The following is a 22,470-nucleotide window of genomic DNA, read 5'->3' as shown; positions in this document are numbered from 1 at the left end:
GTACAGCTCTGAATGGTACTACTCTGGAATGTTTTATAAACCTGACATCTGGTGGATGACTCCTGGTCTTCATCACAAATCTCTTTGATGCTAACAATGAAAGATGTTTCCACATGAACAATGAACAAAAATATAGGCTTTTTTTTTTTTTTGGCTTTTTTTCCCACTAACTTTGTTTATTTGATGCCACTCTCTTTCATAAAAGCAAATGTGATAGACTGAAGGTATCCGAATTTCTTTGCTATTTCTCCCATTGAAAGGTAGAGTATAATCCTCCCCTCGGAATCTGGGCTGGCTTCAGCAATGGAATGTTGCAGAGGCTGCATGCCAGGTCTTCAGGGGCTAAGTCAGAACACATAGCTTCTGCCTTGTTTTTTGGAAAACTTGCTTTTGGAACCCTGAGCCTCTATATAAGTCTGATTTCCCTGGGGGCACCTGCCGTTGGCTCAAGTCATGATCCTGGGGTCCTAGGATCGAGTCCCGCATCAGGCTCCCTGCATGGAGCCTGCTTTTCCCTCTGTCTATGTCTCTGCCACTCTCTCTCTCTCTGTGTCTCTCATGAATAAATAAATGAAATATTAAAAAAAAAGAAGTCTTATTTCCCTAAGACCACCATGATAAAGAGGCCACGTGTATGGAGGTCTGCTTGATAATCCCAGCTGAGTGCTCCCTTCCAGCCATCCCTGCCAAGGCGTCAGCTATGTGGGTGAAGCCATCCAGGATGCTCCAGACTCAGTCATTCACTAACTAAATTCTACTGAATGATCCCAGTCGGAGCCACAGGGAACTGAAGAATTACTCAGCTGAGCCCTGCCCTAAATTCTGACCTGCAAAATCCTGAGATGTAATAAAATGGTTGCTATTTCAAGTCATTTAAGCTTTAGGTCGTTTGTCATGTAGTAAATTATAATTTGAACAACAAATTACTTCATTTTTAAAAAAGATTTTATTTATTTGGGAGAGAAGGACAGAGCACAAGCAGGGGGAGGCACAGAGGGAGAGGGAGAGGCAGGTTCCCTGCTGAGCTGAACTCCTGCGATCAGGACCTAAGCTGAAGGCAGCCACCTAGCTGACTGAGCCACCCAGGCGCCCCCCAAAGTACTTCATTTCTTTATTTGTCCCCAATAATATTTGCTTTGGGACTTTAAACTTTGATAATTTTGGTTTGTCATTTGTTGGCCACCAAGTAAATTTTAGCTTTCTCCTGTCTGTATCTATACCTTTCATTTGAAAAGAGATGGTTGAGACTCTGAAAGAAATAGGCTGTTAATTCTGGGCTGTATTTAACCCTCCATAAAGCTTTTTATTTTAGAGCAGTAATTGGTAATATGCATTGGCATTGCAGTCTCCAGTTAAAATACTTTTGGGATTCAGGGAGATAAATTGGTTTAAAAATATATATCAACGTATGCCAAATTTTATGTTAATTTATGTTAGTAGCTATGTTCCTCTGGGAAGCAGTCAATATGGTAAAAGGCAAAATTATACATAGGTGAAAAATTTTAGACTCAATTTAAAAGCAACATTAACTAGAAAGTAATTAATAAAGAAAAGGAAACTCATTTTTATTGATGGTCTACTATGTGCTGAGTGCTTTTTATACACTTTCTCTTTTAATCTCGTGACAACACTATAAGTAATTTTTGAAATAAGAAGTTGAAAATTTGCCTAAGGTCACTCAGTTGGTAGGTTGTAGGCTGGATTTGATGCAAATTCATCTGAAGCATGTGTGTGTGTGTGTGTGTGTGTCTGTGTGTTCTTTCTCTTCCATAGTGTCTATTCCTGTAAAAGAGACCAGGTCTCCCCAAGATCACCTCCTAAAGAACTAGATGTAGTTATGGCAGCCATGCAGAGCTGGTTCGTTAATATGTTCATTTAAATACTACACCCCATTAATGAATTTTATCAATATAAAAGTATACCAAATCAATGTGTTGTATACCTTAGATAAAAAAATGTGGGATGCCTGGGTGGCTCAGCTGTTGAGTGTCTGCCTTTGGCTCAGGGCGTGATCACAGAGTTCCGAGGTCGAGTCCCATGTCAGGCTCCCTGCATGGAGCCTGCTTCTCCTTCTGCCTGTGTCTCTGCCTCTCTCTGTATCTCTCATGAACAAATAAATTAATTAATCTTTAAAAACAAAAACAAAAGCAACTTTAAAAATGTTATATGTCAGTTATATACCAATTAAAAAAAGAAACCTAGATGGTGTCAGATGATCTGGATTTAAATCCTGGCTCTGTTTCTTCCCAGCTAGGTAAGCTTCCTGGCTTGTGCCTCAATGTACTCATTTGTAACTTGGGCCTCCAATCAGTTCCTGGGAGGATTAAATGAGTCAATTAATGCACATAAGGAACTCGGAACCGTGCTTCCTGATAGTAACTAGAGAGTGCTATATAAATATTAGCAGCTAATATTATTACTATGCTTCTCATGCATTTAACTGAAAGGCAATGGATGGGACAAAAGGAGTGAAAGAATCTGAAGCCCTTAAGTAACCGTTGCAACAGAAAGGTCATGCATTCTCAGTTACAAGTGGTAACCTATCTAGACGGGGCTGGGGCTTGTTGGTGGGGACTTCGTGAACATTCTGTTTATAAGGATGTTCTTAAGGTTAAGGGTGTGATAACAAACCAGAGTCATCACTATACAATTTTACGGACACAGACAAGCAATAGCACGGATGAAAGTCTCTTTCAAAAGCCAGCACAGTGATTCTTTTTGTCTTCCAATACCTCTTAGTTGGCAAGACAGAGGACCACCTCTCTCAGCCATTTCTATTCACTCATTCACGCAACAACCATTAACAGTGCACCTGCCTTGGGCCAGGCACTGCACAGATGAGTAAGACCCCACAGTCTAGCTGGGAGAACAAACAAGAGGATGCATTAATTAATTTAACAATTATTTACTGTCTACCATGTATCAGGTACTAGGCTAGGTGCTGCATATAGTAAACAAAACAGACCAAGGTCTCTACCCTAGTGGAACGGACATTCTAAGGAAGAGAAAGATAACACGTGAAGTACTCTGTGGTCAGTGCAAAGGAGGAAAATGAGGCAATCAAGGAACTAGGAGGTATTCCTGCAGATTGATGGCCTGGCTGTACTTTTTTTTTTTTCTCTTTTTTATTCGAGAGAGAGAGAGAGAGAGACAGGCAGAGGGAGAAGCAAACTCCATGCAGGGAGCCCGACATGGGACTCCATCCTGGGTCTCCAGGATCACACCCTGGGCTGAAGGCAGCGCTAAACCCCTGGGCCACCCAGGCTGCCCCCTGGCTGTACTTTTAATGTGAATAGTCAGAAGGGCTTTACTGAGACAAATACAAGGAGTTGGGGTAACTGCAATCTAGGGATCTGCTTAGAGCAATGGGGGCCCAAAAGAAAGCCTGCCTCCTCCCCAGCCCTGTGGAAGGCAGCAACAAAACTCAACACTCCCGGAGGCAAGTTCTCCAAGGACTGAAATTTTATTTTTTTCTCATTCATTGCTCTCACCCTGGCAGAGTACTGCTCGGAAAAGATGATCCTTAAACACTGACTGAAGGGGGTGTTTGAGTCATTAACTTAGTACCTAGTGAGGGATGTTGGGCTCTACCCTCGGGGAGCTTAGAATATAGTTGCATGAATTATTATTTTTAAAGATTTTATTTATTCATGAGAGAGAGAGAGAGAGAGAGGGAGGGAGAGGCAGAGACACAGGCAGAGGGAGAAGCAGGCTCCATGCAGGGAGCCTGATGTGGGACTCAATCCTGGGTTTCCAGGGTCAGGCCCTGGGCCGAAGGCAGGTGCCAAACCGCTGAGCCTCCCAGGGATCCCCATGAATTATTAATCATGCCAGGACTAGGGCAGCCCGGGTGGCTCAGCGGTTTAGCGCCTGCCTTGAGCCCAGGGCCTGATCCTGGAGATCCAGGATCGAGTCCCATGTTGGGCTCCCGGCCTCCCCACGTGCTTCTCCCTCTGCCTGTGTCTCTGCCTCTCTCTCATGCATAAATAAATAAAATCAAAAGAAAAAAAAAGAAAAATAATAATAATGCCAGGACAAGGGCAGCCTGGGTGGCTCAGCGGTTTAGCACCGCCTGCAGCCCAGGGTCTGACCCTGAAGTCCCGGGATTGAGTCCCGTGTCAGGCTCCCTGCATGGAGCCTGCTCCTCCCTCTGCCTGTGTCTCTGCCTCTCTCTCTCTCATGCATAAATAAATAAAATCTAAAATAATAATAATAGTAATAATGCCAGGACCAAGTGTGGCAGGGTGACGGCACAAATGCGGCCGGTCCAGGCGCGGGCATGCGGGGCCCCCGGCTGGAGCAGCCTCAGGCCCGGCCGCGCAGGCCTCGGGCGCCCGTACGAGGGCGGGGGGGGCGGGGGGGAGCCTCCCAGAGCGGGCGTGTCCCCCGGGGCGCCCCAGGCCTGGGATCCCGGGCGGCGGGCGGGGACTGGGGCAGAAGCCGAGCCCGGGGAGTGGGTGTGGGCGCCCCGCGTGGGCGGAGCCTCCGAAGAGAGGGAACCGGCGGGCGGGCGGCCTCGGGGCGGGGCTCGGGACACCGCCCGCCGTCCCCGCCCGCCGTCCCCGCCCCGCCCCGCCTCGGCCGAGCTGGGCCCCGCGCCCCCAGTCCTGCCCGGCCCGGCCCAGGTCCCGCCCCCTCCCGCCCCTCCCGCGGGGCTCGACCGGCCGAGGCGGGGCAGGCGGGGCTCCCAGTGCGCGGCTGCGGGACCGGCGGCGCCGGCAGGTGAGCGCGGCTGCGGCTGCGGCTGCGGCTGCGGCTGCGGGTGCGGCTGCGGGTGGCGGGGCCGGGCCCCCTCCCCTCGGTGCCCCCGACGGAGCCGGGTCTGCGGCGGCTGCCCTCCGCCCCTCCCCGCCCTCCCCCCTCCCGGCCGTGGCGAGCCCCGGGACCCCCGTGCGCCCTCGCCACCGCCTCCGTTCCGCGGCCTCCGGCTTGCCCCTGGGCGCGGCTGCGGGCGTGCGGGCGGGGCCGGGCCGAGGCGACGGGGGTCCCCGGGCTGGAGCGGCTCCCCGCGGCGCCTGACGGGGGCGGGAGCGCGCGGAGCAGCCCCCCCGGGTCGTGGGCCGGGGCCGCGTGACGTCACGGCTGCCCGCGGCCCGCTCGGGCCTGGGGTGCGGACCCCCGGGGCCCCCGGCCCCCGCACGGGGTGCAGAGGATGCTTGGAGGCCGCCCTGGCCGGGCGAAATCACCCATGCGCTCTTCATTTATTTATTTATTTATTTATTTGTTTGTTTGTTTGTTTATTTATTTATTTATTTATTTATAAATTTTCTTTTATTGGAGTTCTCTTTGCCAACATATAGCATAACACCCAGGGCTCATCCGCCAAGGGCCCCCCTCAGTGCCCGTCACCCCCGCCCTCCTCCCCTCCCACCCCCCCTAGTTCGTTTCCCAGAGTTAGGAGTCTTCATGTTCTGTCTCCCTTCCTGATATTTCCCACTTATTTTCTCTCCTTTCCCTTTATTCCCTTTCACTAATTTTTATATTCCCCAAATGAATGAGAACACATAATGTTTGTCCTCCTCCGACTGACTTACTTCACTCAGCATCATACCCTCCAGGTCCATCCACGTCGAAGCAAATGATGGGTGTTGGTCGTTTCCAGTGGCTCAGGAATATTCCACCGTGTACATAGCCCACAGCTTCTTGACCCAGTCCTGGGTCGTGGACACAGGCTCGAGGCGCTCTTCCTATAAAGGAAAGCAGCCCGGGAAGCGGAGGCCAGGCCATCAGAGATCCAGGAGTAGGCCCGGGCTTCCAGCTGCTGCCCCATAGGCCCGCGCCTGACCACCAGGTTCTGCATTTGTTCTCTTTGCACCTTCAAGGGGACCAGAGAGTTCCCTTTTTTTTTTTCTTCTTTTTTTTTAAATTATTTTTTTATTGGAGTTCAATTTGCCGACATATAGCATTTCACCCAGTGCTCATCCTATCAAGTGCCCCCCTCTTCATAAGCCGCCTCTCCTTTGTTACCCAGCCCACTTCCCAGAAGCCTTGGTCGCCTCACCCTCACTCCTTTCTCAAGCTTGTGCCTGTTTTACGACCATCATTTCTCTCTCTCTGTGTGTGTGTGTGTGTGTGTTTATTTTCACACACAGATTTTTAGTTTAGAAAGAAGTGGTGGGCCACCTCGTCTTGAACTTGTCTTCTTACTGTCAAAAGGAGCTCAGTACTAGGCTGTGAGCTGGGAAGATAGAAAAGGATGACACCTCTAATAGACTAAATTTCATTTTGTTATTGAGAAAACTAAAAAGAACTCAAAATGTGCTGAAGTTAACTATGAGATAAGTCCAGCAACGTCTCCTTTCCCTCCACAGTGAGGAAAGCGCGTGTTCCATAACTGAGGTCTACCCTTTCGAGCACACTTTCTTATTTTATAAAATGAATCATGTAGCCCAAATTTTAAAAAGCTGACTTGAGGAATCAGCCAAGCGGGGTGGCCAAGCGCTCAGGCCTGGGAGGCGGCTGCACCTCCACTGGAACCTTGGCTCAGCTTTAATTCTCTATGTGACATTCAGTGCCCTCCAGAGACCTCCAGGAATGCACTTCGAGTTGAAAAAGTTGAGTTTGTAGCTTGTTGCCGCGAGGGAGATCTCACACCAGGGGCGGCTCCGTAAGTGGGTGTTAGACAGGAATCCTCACATTTAGGCTTTCACTTAGGTGATTTTGGGGAGAACTTAAGCAAACAGGACTTTGCTCTGGATTCGATGCTGTTAGGAATGGGGAGGATTCCACTGAGTATCTTCACAAGGAAGCCACCAGTGAGGTTAAAGCTGTGGTTGGCCAAGAAGCGGCCGTCACTCATTAGCCAGGACTGGTGGTGGTGGTTGTGGCGGGGGTGTTTGGTCATTTTTGTGGTTTGGACAATGTTCATAATCTGTCTGAGGTCAGATGAGATTATGAGGGGTCTTGTTTCTGTCTTAACTCATCATGACCACAGAGTGGCCTGGCCTGAGGTTGATGTTTTGAGACACTGTTCATGTATAACAGGAGGAGGCTGGGCCATTACCTAGCAACTCATAGTATCAGAATGGCTCCCTGTGTCAGGGCTGCTTTTTTTTTCTTCCCTTCTCGTGATTTGGGCAAGTTACTTAACATCTTCAAACTTCAGTTAACACATCTGTAAAATGCCTACTCAGAGTTGCTGAGCAAGATTAAATGAGGAAATGCGTAGCAAGATTTTAGCCCAGTGCCTGGCACACCGCATGGACTCACCATACAGTTGTTTCTCTCTAGTGTATTTTGATGTTGAGGTTTCTTGCCCAGAACTATTCAAGCAGAGGCCCAGTGATCAAGTAGAGCTGCTCCAGAGAAGAATCCTGAATTGGGTATGAGGAAGAACTGGGTCCTTTCCAACTCAAGAATTTGATAATTCTATCAATTATAACCAGTAAGAATGGATGCTAATTATAGTATATTCTCACACAATCATGACCTTGACACCTATTTTTAAGATTCTTTGTTCCCAGGGGCCAGTGGCCCCAGTTGGCCCTGTGCTTTTCTGACTTGGCATTGTCTTGTTTTCTTAGTTTCTTCCTTCGAGATCTGTTGTCCAGGAGCCTGATTCAAATTTACATATCCTTACCTCATTGTCTTTGGCTTTCTGAGTTCTAATTGCTTTGAGCTGGGAACCTACATATGCAGGTGAATTAACACACAGTAAAATATCAGTTTCAGGTATTATTTAGCGATTCAGCACTTCCATACAACACCAGTGCTCATCACAACAAGCGCTGTCCTTAATCCCCATCACCTGTTTAACCCCACTGAGCTAATAGAGTTCTTATGGCCCCATGTGAGAGTGGAGATCTGTGGTATAGTTGTGAAATGCAATGCAGGTTTTTAGGCCATAAGCAATTTGAGCTACATCTCTCATGAAGCCATTTTTGTCCACTTCCACATTGGAACACACTGAAAATTTGAATCTGACTTCTGACATCTGACATATGGTTAATTGAGACTTTTTTGTGTTCGTCTATGTCAGACAACTTGGGTTCTTCAGTTGGCCCTAGACAAATTATTTAATCTTTCGTGGCTAGACAGTTACTTTAGATGTTTGAGTATGGTGTGGCGGCTTATAGTCTTCCAATGCCACGTGATAAACTGTTGTATTAGATTTCTAGACTATATTTTAGCTGATCTCTCTATCAAAAGCTCCTAGGAATAAAGAAAAAAATGAATAGAAAATGGACCAAGGACACAGTTAAGAAAAAGAAATACAAAAATTCTTTAAACAAAAGATGCTTGACTTAATTTATATTAAAATAACACACCCTAAGACCGGAGTACCATTTCTCACCTATGAGACTGACAAAAATACAAAAGTTTGATAACACTCTGTTTCTGAGACTTTTTTCATACCTTATTGGTGTGCCTGCAAAATGATGCAACCCCTAAAATTATAGATATATTTACCCATTGGTCTAGCAATCTCTCTTGTAGGAATCTTCTTTCAGGTTCTCTTGTCCATATGTGAAGAAGACAAATGTTCAAGAGTATTTAGTGTGGCATTTTTTTTAAAATTTTTATTTATGATAGTCACAGAGAGAGAGAGAGAGAGGCAGAGACACAGGCAGAGGGAGAAGCAGGCTCCATGCACCGGGAGCCCGATGTGGGATTCGATCCCGGGTCTCCAGGATCGCGCCCTGGGCCAAAGGCAGGCGCCAAACCGCTGCGCCACCCAGGGATCCCTAGTGTGGCATTTTTAATGCAGAAATAAAATAACCTAAATGATCAGGAGTTTAGGACAAACAGTGGTACAGCCATGTGGTAGAGTATTATGCAGCTGCGAAGATGAAGGTACTAACATGGAAAGATCTCCAGGATATATTGTTACATGACAAAAAGTGACATGCAGAACAGGGTGCAGACTCCTTTGGATTTTTATTTGTATGAAGAAACACCAAGGTAATATACCTGTGGGGGAGAGCCATGAAAAAGGTAGATGGGACATGGGTTCAAATGGTATTTCTTAGTGTGTATTCTTTTACAAAGTAGATATTTGAGCCATGTAATATATTATGTATTCAAATATAATAATAAAAAAGAAACCTCTAACTTTAACTTCACAAGAATGTATACTGAGTTCCTTGATTGAATAAGCCTGATTCTAATAAAAACCTGTAAAGTGAGATCCACCTGCAATAACTCTTCCTAAAGCAAACTAACCTCAAGAAGGCAAATTGGCTGTTTGATGGTAGGTGGAAAAAAATTAAAAATTAATTTAGGAGTTCCCTTTCTTTATCCTGTAATTCCTCTGGGGAGGATTAGTGGCATTAGAAAAGCTTTGCCACCCACAATAGATGGTTTTTGTTGCATTTTAATGGCAAATCTAATGTGTCTTCAGAAACTTGTTTGATCTGAAGGGAAGTTGATGACATCCCTCTTGGGGTGTCTCATAAAAAGAGAGATTCTGATACGATTGCCACACTGAAGCAGATCCTGCTATGACTCTTCTCTTGAACAAGCAGGTTGGATTTCCATAGGTCATTGGGGAGCCCTTATTTTGTTAAAGGTTCTCTCCCTATGTTTGGCAAAATAAATCTTGCATGCTATCCTAGGTACACCCTCAGCAGGTACTGTTTTACTGTCCCCCACCAATCTGCTTCCTCCCGAATTCCCTTTCTCGGTAACTGGCATCTCTCTCTCATCAGCCAACTCACACCCGAGATACATGGAGGCCATCATAGGGAGTCTCTTTCAACAGCACTCTCACATCCAAACAGAATTCTGGGGAAACCACCAAATCATTTTTTCTATGCTTCTGCCTGTGACGTAGTTCAGTATAACCATTTGTTGTCCATCTTTCATCTTGTTCCCTTCCAGCTGGTTTCCTGTTTTGCTTCCAGAACATCTTGCTAAGTGACAACTCTGATTGCATCACTCCTTATACAACCCTTCCCTCTGATGGCTCCTGCTGCTCTGGCCTCCAGCAAGGGAGACCCAGGGTGCATGGCCTGGACTGAGGCTTACTCATCCCTGTCCTTTGCCCTCCCCCACTCTAGCACCAGTGCAGGAACAAGTCTCAGAGCTTGAAAAGCAATTCCATGTCTGCCAAGGAAGTGGCAAGGGGCATATTAACACAAAATGATGTCTTATGGATCATCACGAGCTTGCCGGGCACAAATCTTACTATGCAATGCATGAACTTCCCTACCCTTCCACCACCTCCTACGAATGCTGAGCTTTTACAGTTGCTGCTCATCTGCTAGAGCACCCCCACAGTACTCTTTTGCCTGGTTCCACTTAGCCCACAAAATGCAGCTTACAGGTATAATTGTCCGCTATAAACATCGGAGGGGTATGTACCCCTTCGAATCTGTATTTTTGTATCCTTTGGGTAAATGCCTAGTAGTGCAATTGCTGTATTGTAGGGTAGTTCTATTTTTAACTTTTTTTTTTTTATAAAGATTTTATTTATTCATGAGACACACACACACACACACACACACACAGAGGCAGAGACACAGGCAGAGGGAGAAGCAGGCTCCATGCAGGGAGCCCAACATGGGACTCGATCCTGGGTCTCCAGGATCACACCTTGGGTGGAAGGCAGCGCCAAACTGCTGGGCCATCGGGGTTGCCCTATTTTTAACTTTTTGAGGAACCTCCATACTGTTCTCCAGTTTGCATTCCTACCAACAATGCAGGAGGATTCCCCTTTCTCCTCATCCTCATCAACATCTGTTGTTTCAGGGATCCCTGGGTGGCTCAGTGGTTTGGTGCCTGCCTTTGGCCAGGGGCACGATCCTGGAGTCCCGGGATCGAGTCCCGCATTGGGCTCCCGGCATGGAGCCTGCTTCTCCCTCCTCCTGTGTCTCTGCCTCTTTCTCTCTCTGTGTCTATCATAAATAAAAATAAATAAATAAATCTTAAAAAAAAAATCTGTTGTTTCCTGTGTTGATTTTAGCCATCCTGACTGGTGTGAGGTGGCATCTCATTGTGGTTTTGATTTGTATTTCCTTGATGCTGAGTGATACTGAGCTTTTCTTCTCATGTATCTGTTAGCCATCTGGATGCTATCTTTGGAAAAGTGTATATTCATGTCTTTTGCCCATTTCTTATCTGCATTGTTTGTTTTTGGGGATGTTGATAAGTTCTTTGTGGATTTTGGATGCTAACCCTTTATCAGATGTCATTTGGAAATATCTTCTCCCATTCCATAGATTGCCTTTTAGTTTTGTTGATTGTTTTCTTTGCTGGGCAGAAGCTTTTCATTTTGATGAAATCCCAGTGGTTCATTATTGCTTTTGTTTCCCTGGCCTTTGAAGACATATCTGGTAAGGAGTTGCTGCAGCTGAGCTCAAAGAGGTTGCTGCCTGTGTTCTCCTCTAGGACTTTGATGGATTCCTGTCTCACATTTAGGTCTTTCATCCATTTTGAATTTATCTTTGTGTATGGTGTAAAAAAATGGTCCAGTTTCATTCTTTTGCACGTGGCTGTCCAGTTTTCCCAACACCATTTGTTGAAGAGACTGTCTTTTTTCCAGTGGATATTTTTTACTGCTTTGTTGATCATAGAGTTGTGCATTCATTTCTGGGTTTCCTATTCTGTTCCATTGATGTATGTGTCTGTTTTTGAGGTGACACACAATGTTACGTTAGTTTCAGCTGTACAGCGTAATGATTTGACAACTCTCTACACCACAACTGTAGCTACCATCTGTCACCATACAAGGCTCTTACAGTACCATTGACTATATTCCCTGTGCTGTACCCTTCATCCTTGTAACTTATTCCATAACTGGAAGCCTGTGCCTTCCACTCCCCTTCACCCATCCCCCTCCTCTCTGGCCCATCCCCCTCAGTATGTTCTCTGTATTTATGAATCTGTTTCTGCTTTTGTTTGTTCACTTATTTTAGTGCTTTTGTTTAGTTCACTTATTTTAATCACTTATTTAGTGATTTTTATTTAGTTTTTCATTCAATTCCATATGTAAGTGTAATCATATATTTGTCTGACTTCACTTAGCATAATACCCTCTAGGTCCATCCATGTTGTTGCAAATGGCAAGATTTCATTCTTTTTTATGGCTGATATTCCATTGCATATATATAGCACTTTATCTTTCCATCTGTTGGTGGATACCTGGGTTGCTTCCATGTCTTGGCTATTGTAAATAATTCCACAGTAAACCTAGGGGTGCGTTTATCTTTTCAGATTAGTGTTCTTTTTTTTGGGGGGGGGGGCGGCGGCAAATATCCAGTAGTGGGATTACTGGATTGTTAGGTATTTCGATTTTATTTTTATTTATTTAATTTATTATTTTATTTTAGTTTTTTACTATTTATTTATTTGGTATTTCTATTTTAAATTTTTGAGGAACCTCCATACTGTTTTCCACAGAGGCTATGCCAATTTGCACTCCCACCAGTAGCGCATGGGACTTCCTTTTCATCCTCAACAACATTTGTTATTTCTTGTCTTTTTAATTCTAGCCATTCTGACTGGTGTGAAATCATATCTCATTATAGTTTTGATTTGCATTTTCCTAGTGATTAGTGATGTTGAGCGTTTTTTCATGTGTCTGTTGGCTATCTGTATATAGACTGTTTTTTGTATCATTATCCTAAGTGCTTAAATGCACTACCTGTGTATAGTAGGTACTAAAGGATAATTAATGATTCAGTAAATGTTTCGATAAATGAGTGAGTCCTCCATCACATGCAAGAAACTTACTATATTGAGAAATGCATTAGAGATGAGAGTTTGAGCATATGTGGTTTTCCTTATTTGCAGTTCACTGTTTATCAGAAAGGAACTTTTTAGGGGCTACTGGGTGGCTCAGTCAATTAAGCGTCTTACTCTTGGTTTGGGCTCAGTTTATGATCTCCTGGACGTGGGATTGAGTCCTATGTTGGGCTCCGTCCTTGGAGTACAGTCCGCTTCAGATTTTCTTTCCCTTTCCCTTCCCCTCTGCCCCTCCCCCTGCTCCCACACAAGTGCTCTCTCTCAAGTAAGAAAGGAACTTTTTATGTTTTAGAATCCCTTCCTTAAATGTTTATTCTTATTGTTACTATATAAGAAGAGGGTGACGTAGCCACACAGTAATCTAAGAAAAGGCCTTTAGAGAAGAACTAGTGATAGGTAAGACAAACATTTTCTGGTGTCCCAGAGGAGGTTCATGTTAAAGCGAGTGGCTTGTGTCTGTTGGTCATTTGTATGTCTTCTTTGGAGAAATATCTATTCATGTCTTCTGCCCATTTCTTAACTGGATTATTTGTTTTTTCAGTGTTGAGTTTGATAAATTCTTTATAGATTTTGGATACTAGCCCTTCATCTGATAAGATTGATAAGATATCTTCTCTCATTCTGTAGGTTGTCTTTTGGCTTTGTTGACTATTTTCTTTGCTGTGCAAAAACTTTTTATCTTGACAAAGTCCCAGTAGTTCATTTTTGCTTTTGTTTCCCTTGCCTTTGGAGACATGTCTAGCTAGAAGTTGTTGTGGACAAGGTCAAAGAGGTTGCTGCCTGTGTTCTCCTCTAGGATTTTGATGGATTCCTATCTCACATTTAGGTCTTTCATCCATTTTGAATTTATTTTTCTGTGTGGTGTAAGAAAATGGTCCAGTTCCATTCTTCCTCATGTGGCTGTCCAATTTTCCCGACACCATTTGTTGAAGAGACTGTCTTTTTACCATTGGATATTCTTTCCTGCTTTGTCGAAGATTGAGTTAACCATAGAGCTGAGGATCTATTTCTGGGTTCTCTATTCTGTTCCATTTATCTGTGCGTCTGTTTTTGTGCCGGTACTATACTATCTTGATGATTACAGCTTTGTTATAGAGCTTGAAGTCAGGCATTGTGATGCCCCCAGCTTTGGTTTTCTTTTTCAACATTCCTCTGGCTATTCGGGGTCTTTTCTGGTTCCATACTAACTTTAGGATTATTTGTTCCAGCTCTGTGAAAAATGTTGATGATATTTTGATAGGGATTGCATTGAATGTGTAGATTGCTCTGGGTAGCATAGGCATTTTAACAATATTTGTTCTTTTTTTAAAAAGATTTTATTTATTTATTTGAGAGAGAGCATGAGTGGGGTGGTGTGCAGAGGGAGAAGCAGACCCTCCACTGAGCAGGGAGCCCCATGTGAGGCTTGATCCTGGGACTCTGGGATCATGATCCAAGCCAAAGGCAGACCCTTAATCGCCTGGGCCACCCAGGTGACCCAACAACATTTGTTCTTAAAATGCTCAACATCACGCAGCATCAGGAAAATACAAATCAAAACCACAATGAGATACCACCTCATACCAGCCAGAATGGCTTAAATTAACAAGTCAGGAAATGACAGATGTTAGAGAGGATATGGAGAAAAGGGAACCCTCTTATACTGCTGGGGGAATACAAGCTGGCACAGCCACTCTGGAAATCAGTATGGAAGTTCCTCAAAAAGTTAAAAATAGAGCTACTCTATGACCTAGCAGTTGCACTACTAGGTATTTACCCAAAGGATACAAAGAGTGATCCAAAGGGGTACCTGCACTCCAATGTTTATAGCAGCAATGTCCACAATAACCAAACTATGGAAAGAACTCAGATGTCCATCGACCGATGACTGGATAAAGAAGATGTGGATTATTATATATTATTATTATATTATTATATATGTATAATATATTATTATATACATCTTCTCTTTCAGTATTTCAATTGAGAATTTTTATATAACACAATGGAATATTACTCAGCCATCAAAGAGATTTAATCTTACCATTTGTAAGGACACAGACAGAACTAGAGGGTATTATGCTAAGCGAAGTAAGTCAATCTGAGAAAGACAATTACCATGCTTTCACTCATGTAGAATTTAAGAAACAAAACAGAGGATCATAGGGGAAGGGAGGAAAAAAAATAAGACAAAATCAGAGAGGGAGACAAACCATAAAAGACTCTTAACTATAAAAAACAAACTGAAGGTTCCTGGAGAGAAGGTGTGTAGAGGGATGGGGTAACTGGGTGATGGGCATTTGATGATTTGATGTAATGGAGGTCACTTGATGAAATGAGCACTGGGTGTTATATGCAACTGATGAATCACTAAACTCTTACCTCTGAAATAAATAACACTGTATATTAATTAATTGAGTTTAAATAGATAAATACAATTTAAAAATTAAAAAAAAAACAAAAAATAAAGCAAGTGGGTTGAACTAGTTAATATCTAAGACTACTTCCAGTTTTTAAACTGTGATTTTACATCTATGTGACTGCCAGGCACCAGGGTACAAATACAAATAAAACACATTTCTTGTCCATTAGATATTTTAACCTTTGACTATGGATACTTTTTACAAAACTTATTTCACTTGTGTTTTTTTGAATAATAATAACTATATATGTGTGTTCTTGTGTGTTTGCGCATATGTGTATCTTCGTGTGTGTGTGTGTGTGTGTGTGTGTGTGTGTATGTATGGGCTAGGTGCAGTTTTTATATTGTGAATTGTTAATAACCTTTGCCCATAATTTTTACTACAGTGTTTTAAAAAAACTTGTGAAATTTTTTTTAGTATATTAAGTATTCTAGTTTTTTGTTATAAATATTACAAGTATTTTCTTAGTTATTTCTCTTCCCAGAGGCCTTTCTATCCTACAATTGAACAATATTTGTCTCTATTTTTTTCTAGTACATATATGGTTTCATTTTTTCCTTAAAAAACCTTCTAATCCATTGAGAATTTTCTCTTCTGTACAGCATGAGATAGGAATCTGGCTTTATTTTTTCCAGATGATTAGCCAGTTCTTCTAACACCATTTGAGGAATAGTCTACTTTTTCCAGTGAACACAGTATTTTATATCTTCCAATGTGTTTCTTCTTTTTCCCTCCAGCTGAAGAGTGACTAGGTCTTTATTTAAGGATTAAAAAGTAATATTTTCTTCCCATTTGTGAATAGGGGAGATCACACAGTATGGAGAAAAAGCATATTGACTCTTCAAAGAAGTGGTTATAACTTTGTACGTTAAAAATTAGGGCAGTCAGTATGTTGGTCAACAAATACTCTTAGTTGTCTACCTATTAAATACATGATATAATTGTATTTCCTTACCTTTCTGGCTGGCTGAGACCATATAACTACTCTAACAAATTGAGTGGACATGATGTGTGTTAGTTTAGGACCAGAGCATTTTAATTGCTAGTATAAGACTTTCCAGAACTCTTTCATGTTGGATGGTGGCTGCCCTTCAATCTGGATCTTTGGATGACTCTAATGAGAAAAGCTCTCCTGTCCTCCTCTATCAGATATAGAGTGTGACCAATAAATAAACATTTCTTATTATAAGCCACTAATATTTGGAGCCTTATTTGTGTCTGAAGCATAACTTAGCCTATCTAGATCTACATATCCTCTTTCAGTATTTCAGTTTGATTTCTTTATCACCAGCTGAACCCATACTAGAGTGTTTTCAAAGGAGAAGGCATTCTTTCAGGCATACTGATTGACACTAAGGAAAAATAAGGCAATTTTAGAAAAAAATAAATAAAAAAATAATAACTTCTTATTTAATTTGGGGTAACAATTTTTTTTTGTTTTTTTCTTTTTGTATTCAGGTAATCTGGGCTTTCATAATGTTTGCCAAAGCAACAAGGAATTTTCTTAAAGAAGTTGATGCTGGAGGTAATCTGATTGCAGTACCAAACTTGAATGACTCTGATAAGTTACAGCTTCTAAGTCTGGTGACCAAAAAGAAGAGATTCTGGTGCTGGCAGAGACCCAAGTACCAGTTTTTGTCTGTCACCCTTGGAGATGTACTCAGAGAAAACCAATTTCTGAGTCCAGGTAGGTTTCTTTGGGTATATTCTACAGTTAGTCCCAGAAAAGAAGATGATTTATCTTCTAGATACATGTTGTTTTGAGTCATTGGTTATAAGGTGAGTCCTTAAAATGAGTTCTGTTTCTGTGCATACTCTCTTAAAGATATATCCTTTCTTTTTTCTGTTCTCTCTCTCTTTTTTTTTTTTGGTAAATATTTTATTTATTTATTTTAGGGTGGGGTAAGAGGCAGAGAGAGAGGGAGAGAATCTCAGGCAGACTTCCTGCTGAGCATGGTGCCTGAGGTGAGGCTTGGTCTCACAATCCCGAAATCATGACTTGAGCTAAAATCAAATGTCAGATGCTTAACTGACTGAGCCATCCAGGCACCCCAAGACATAGCGTTTCTTTAAATGAACTAACTTCTAGAGGCCAAACATGAGAAGTTATAGCTTAATATTTAAAAAATAATATTGCAGTTTTTGGTATAAAATTAAGACATGCCCATTTTAAGTGTTATGGCCACTCAACATCAGTAGGATGGATCTACCACCCAAAATCTGGTTTGTATGAGGTTGATGATGCCACATGTCCATCAGGAGGTTTTATTACTCATGTAATGAAGCTTTCTGCGGAGAGCAGGGCAAGCTCTCAAGCTGGTCCACAAATAGATAGAGATAAAGAAATAGGATTTCTATCTGTGTAGCATTTTGTACAACCTAGGACTATTCCTTTTATCAGGAAATAATATTGTTTTGGCCTAAATCCAGTGGATAGATTGAGCACTTGCTATGTGCCAGGCTCTGTATTATGTGATTTACATACATCAACTTGTAACAGAATCCATCAGGAAGGTATTATCTCCAAATTACATCTGAGAAAACTGAGGCTCAGGCAGATGAATGTTAGCCAGTTCATCTAGCTAGGAATATTAGAATAGTGATTAAAATCTTGAGCTCTTAACAACTGCTCTATGCTACTCCCCAGAGAATTTCCTAAAGTGTTTGTATTCTACAAAATTATAAAAAGGAAAGGGCTTCGAATTGAGGACATTTTCACAGTTGTCTTATTTTTGGCAGTGGTGACAGAGATGATTCTCTATTTTATAAATTGCAAAGATAATGATTGATAATTAATTCTCATTAGCCCTTGCTCAGGAATGGTTTTCCTGATAGGAGTGAAAAAATACAGGTGTTGGGGTATGGAAAGAATCCTTTCAGACTTTAGGCAGATTTGAATTTCTTAGGAAGTACAACCAGGAGCCCAAGAGAGCCTTGGATCTGGGAAATGAAAAAAGCCAAGTGTGAGGTTCCTAAGATGCTCTAAATGTAGCTATACCAAATGACAATGACTGACACGATTTTTATGGTGGTATTGGTTGGATTCAAAATGAGAACAGGGGAAATAAGAGATAAGAGAATGCTGGCAATTCAGAGATGAGCTCATCAGATGTTTATCTTCAGAGTCCAGATAAGAAAGGCAGATCTTGAAGGCAATGTAATAGTCACTTGGATGTGACCAGATGGGGAACGTAGTAATTTCCGGAGGACTAGATTGAAGCTGGGACACCTGGTAGATGGTGGCATCTTCCTAAGTCTGGGAAGCCAGAAAGTAAGGGTAGAGAGTCTGGAGCTTATGTGTCCCAGGATGGTGTGAGAGAGAGAGAGAGGAAGAGGGCAGGCATGCCCACTGACTTTATCAGAAGTAGAGATAAGGAATTAAATGGCTGGGTAGGGATTCCTGGGTGGCTCAGCAGTTTGGCGCCTGCCTTCGGCCCAGGGCGTGGTCCTGGGGTCTTGGGATCAAGTCCCATGTTGGGCTCCCTCATGGAGCCTGCTGCTCCCTCTGCCTGTGTCTCTGCCTCTCTCTCTCTCTCTCTCTCTCATGAATAAATAAATAAATTAAAAAAAAATAAATGGCTGGGTAGAGGTCAATAGAAACAGGTAAGCTGGGGTGCCTGGATGGCCTCAGTTGGGTAAGTATCAAACTCTCAATTTCAGTTTAGGTCATGATCTCAGGGTCCTGAGATTCAGCCCCATGTCGAGCCCCGTATCTATGCTGGGGGTGGAGCCTGCTTAAGATTCTCTCCTCCTGCCTATATTCTCTCTTTCTCTCTCTGATGATGATGATGATGATGATGATGATGATGATGATGATGATAATAAAAAAATAGGTAAGTACAGGAAGGGAAATTTTTTCATAGGGACGATAATGAAGATAACGAAGGCCAGGGGAATGTCTTTCAAGACTGGTGGGTGGGAAAGGAAGATGCCCAAGGTCCATGTGGCTGACCTGCCAGATACAGAGTAATGCAGACCACTCAAACATGGGTTATGAGCAGAGACTTCTCTTTTCACCCTGCTTAGGTGTCATCCTCATGAAGCCCCTTTATAGTCTTCACACTGGAAAAGCACACATTTAAAATACTCTATTGGAAAAAATTAAAAAGTAACATATTCTATTTCATCGGGATAATAGTTAAATGGATGCTTAAAGTTTAACTTATTTACTTTTGAGTAATCTCTAAACCCAGTGCTGGGCTAAAACAACCCCAAAATCAAGAGCTGCATGCGCTCTGACTGAGCCCGCCAGGTGCCCCGGATGCTTGCTTTCAAGTTATCTGTTAAACTCTTCAGATACTCTTGGTACCCCTGTCTACATATGTATATATTGGAATTGAAAGACAAACGAGCACCCAGTAGAGCCCCTGGCCACCGGTCACACCATGTTCTCAGTAGTACGTAGCGGTGCTAGCTCCATTTTCTCTTGAATATGCACATAGCGTAGCTGCCAGCTTTCCATGGAATTCCACAGGATTGGTAAGGGAGGCGGCCTAAGGCCGACAGGTGGCCATATTATCATTGTGTGTCTGGTTCACTCCAGTGGTCGTGGAGTCGGATTTCGTGAAATATGAGAGCAAGTTTCAAAACCACGTCAGTGGGACCATTGAGACGGCGCTGGGGAAGGTCAAGCTGAACATTGGAGGCAAAGGACTTGTGGAAAGTCAGTCTTCTTTTGGGACCCTGAGGAAGCAGGAGGTGGACTTGCAGCAGCTCATCAGAGATTCCACGGAGAGGTAATAAGAATTCTGTTTGGCATTTTGGATTTTGACATGTATCACATTTAAAGGTCATTCGGTTGGACCTTTGTAAAAAGGGTGACAGATGGGAACTTTGCCCAAAAGCAAACATTACTGAATGACGGTTGTGCTAAAACTTTATGAGAGCTCCTCCTTTAGCCTGGGATTTCTTGGTTGTTCTTAGCCTGAGTGGGGAGACAAGGAAAGTGCCACTTTTTTTTTTTTTAACTGAGGTATGACGACATATAACATTGTGTTAGTTTCAGGTGTACAGCATAACAATTTATTATTTGTCTCTATTGCAAAATGTTCACCACAGTAAGTGTAGTTAACATCTCTCACCCTACCTAATTGCAAATACATTTTTTCTTGTGACTTGTGATGAGAACTTTTAAAATTTATTCTCTCAGCAACTTTCAAACATGAAATACAGTATTATCAACTACACTCACCATACTGTACATTACATCTCTAGGACTTATTTCATAACTGGAGGTTTTGATCTTCTTTATCTTCTTTACTCATGTCACATACCCCCCACCCTCCGCCTCTGGCAACCACTAATCTGATCTCTGTAACCATGAGCTCGTTTGTTTGTTTTGATTCCATATATAAGTGAGATTGTGCTCTTTTTGCCTTTCTCTGTCTGACTTAACTTCATTTAGCATAATCCCCTCAAGCTCCATCCATGTTATGGCAAGATTTCTCCCCCGCTTTTTAAAAAATTTATTTGGGAGAGGGAGAATGAGCACAGAGGGAGAGAGAGGACTCCCTGCTGAGCAGGGAGCCCGATGAGGGGCTCAATCCCAGGACCCTGAGATCATGACCTGAGCAGAAGACAGACACTTAACTGACTGAGCTACCCAAGTATCGCAGGATTTTTTCTTTTATATGGCTAAATAATATTCCACTGTGTATGTATTAAATTCGGATCCTGAACCAGTTTCAGCAGTGTCGGAGAATTCAAGTGAATACTGATACTATCTACCTAAAGATAGTATTAGATTTGCAGGGTAAGGTAAACTAAACGTCCAAAAAAGACCGTCCTCAACCTTTACTCTGGATCAGATGGCAGCAGCAAGCCCAGGCTGTTACCTGTGGTTTTGGTCACCCGTCTACAGACTGGAGGTTCCCACGACCCCCTCCTTGGACTTCAGATGCCCTTCATGAGTCCAGGTTGTTAGCTGTACTTCTGACCAATGGGCTAGAAGTCAGATTCCCCCTCCTTGAGTTCAATTAATTTGCTAGAGCAGCTCACAGAACTCAGAGAAATGTTTTACATAGTAGATCACTGTTTTATTATAAAAGGATATAACTCAGGAACATCCAGGTGGAGGAGATGCATAGGGAAGGGTATGGGAAAAGGGTGTGGAGCCTTCCTGTTCTCTCCAGGTCACCACTTTTTCCAGATCTTCATGTATTCACTTCTGGAAGCTCTCTGAAACCTGTCTTTTTGGGTTTTTAATGGAGGCTTTATCACGTAGGCATGATTGATTGACCATCATTGACCACTGGTGATTGATTCAATCTCCAGCCTCTCTCCCCTCCCTAGAGGTTACGGTGAAGGTACTGAAAATTAAAACCTTCTAATGACATGGTTGGCTCCCCAGATAACCAGCCCCTATCTTTAGGTTACCAAAGGGCTTCCCAAAAGTCACCTCATTAACATAATGAAAGACATCTTTATTACTCTTATCACAGGAGATTCCAAGGGTTTTAGGAGCTCTGTGCCAAGAACTGAGTTGAAGACCAAATATGCATCTCTTACAATAAATCACAATATAACACATATCCGCCATATATCTTTATCCATACATCCATCCACGGACACTTTGTATATTTTGGCTATTGTGAATAATGCTGCAGTGAACATGGGAGTGCAAATCTTCTCAAGTGAATATTTAAATACTTTGCATCAATACCCAGAAGTGAAGTTTCTGGATCATATGGTAGGGTTTTTTTTTTTTTTTTTTGAAGATTTTATTTATTTATTCATGAGAGACACAGAAACAGAGGCAGAGACATAGGCAGAAGGAGAAGCAGGAGCCTGCAGGGAGCCTCATGCAGGACCTGATCCCAGGACCCTGGGATCACAACCTGAGCTGAAGGCAATGCTCAACCACTGCGCCATCCAGGCGCCCTCATATGGTAGTTCTATTTTAAATTTTTGAGGAACCTTCATACTGTTTTCCATAGTGGTTGCAGCAATTTACAATTCCATCAATGGGACCAAGGGTTCCCATTTTTCCACATCCCCTCCAATTTTTGTTATTTCTTGTCTTTTTGATATTAGCTATTCTAACAGGTAGAAGGTGATATCTCATTGTGGTTTTGATTTGCATTTCCTTGATCATTAGTGATGTTGAGCATATTTTCATGTGGCCACTGGCTATCTGTATGTCTTCTTTGGAAAAATTGTCTACTCAGATATGCCCATTTTAAAAATTGGATTTCTTTTTTCTGTTGAATTATATGAGTTCTTTATATATTTTATATATTAACTGTACCAGGTATATGATTTGCAATTTTTTTTCCCCATTGAGTAGGTTGCCTTTTCACTTTGTTGATGGTTTTCTTTGCTATGCAGAAGTGTTTTAGTTCATAAGTAGTCCACTTGCTTATTTTTGCTTTTGTTGCTTTTGCTT

General features: G+C 42.7%; 1 protein-coding gene across 1 annotated transcript in view; it reads left to right on the top strand.

Moving 5' to 3' along the window:
• Positions 1-4,539: 4,539 nt before the first annotated feature.
• The window catches only part of GSDME (gasdermin E), a 70,360-nt gene continuing 52,429 nt past the window's right edge, over positions 4,540-22,470 (top strand). Inside the window, exons 1-3 of the mRNA XM_072764569.1 lie at positions 4,540-4,722; positions 16,545-16,773; positions 19,630-19,822. Coding sequence (XP_072620670.1) covers positions 16,563-16,773; positions 19,630-19,822 — 404 coding nt within the window. The 5' untranslated portion in view covers positions 4,540-4,722; positions 16,545-16,562. The remainder of the gene's footprint in view (positions 4,723-16,544; positions 16,774-19,629; positions 19,823-22,470) is intronic.

The sequence above is a fragment of the Vulpes vulpes genome, chromosome 7, assembly GCF_048418805.1.
Source record: "Vulpes vulpes isolate BD-2025 chromosome 7, VulVul3, whole genome shotgun sequence".
Classification (NCBI taxonomy): domain Eukaryota; kingdom Metazoa; phylum Chordata; class Mammalia; order Carnivora; family Canidae; genus Vulpes; species Vulpes vulpes.
Note: the sequence above shows the minus strand (reverse complement) of the source record. Positions and strands in the feature narration are given on the sequence as shown.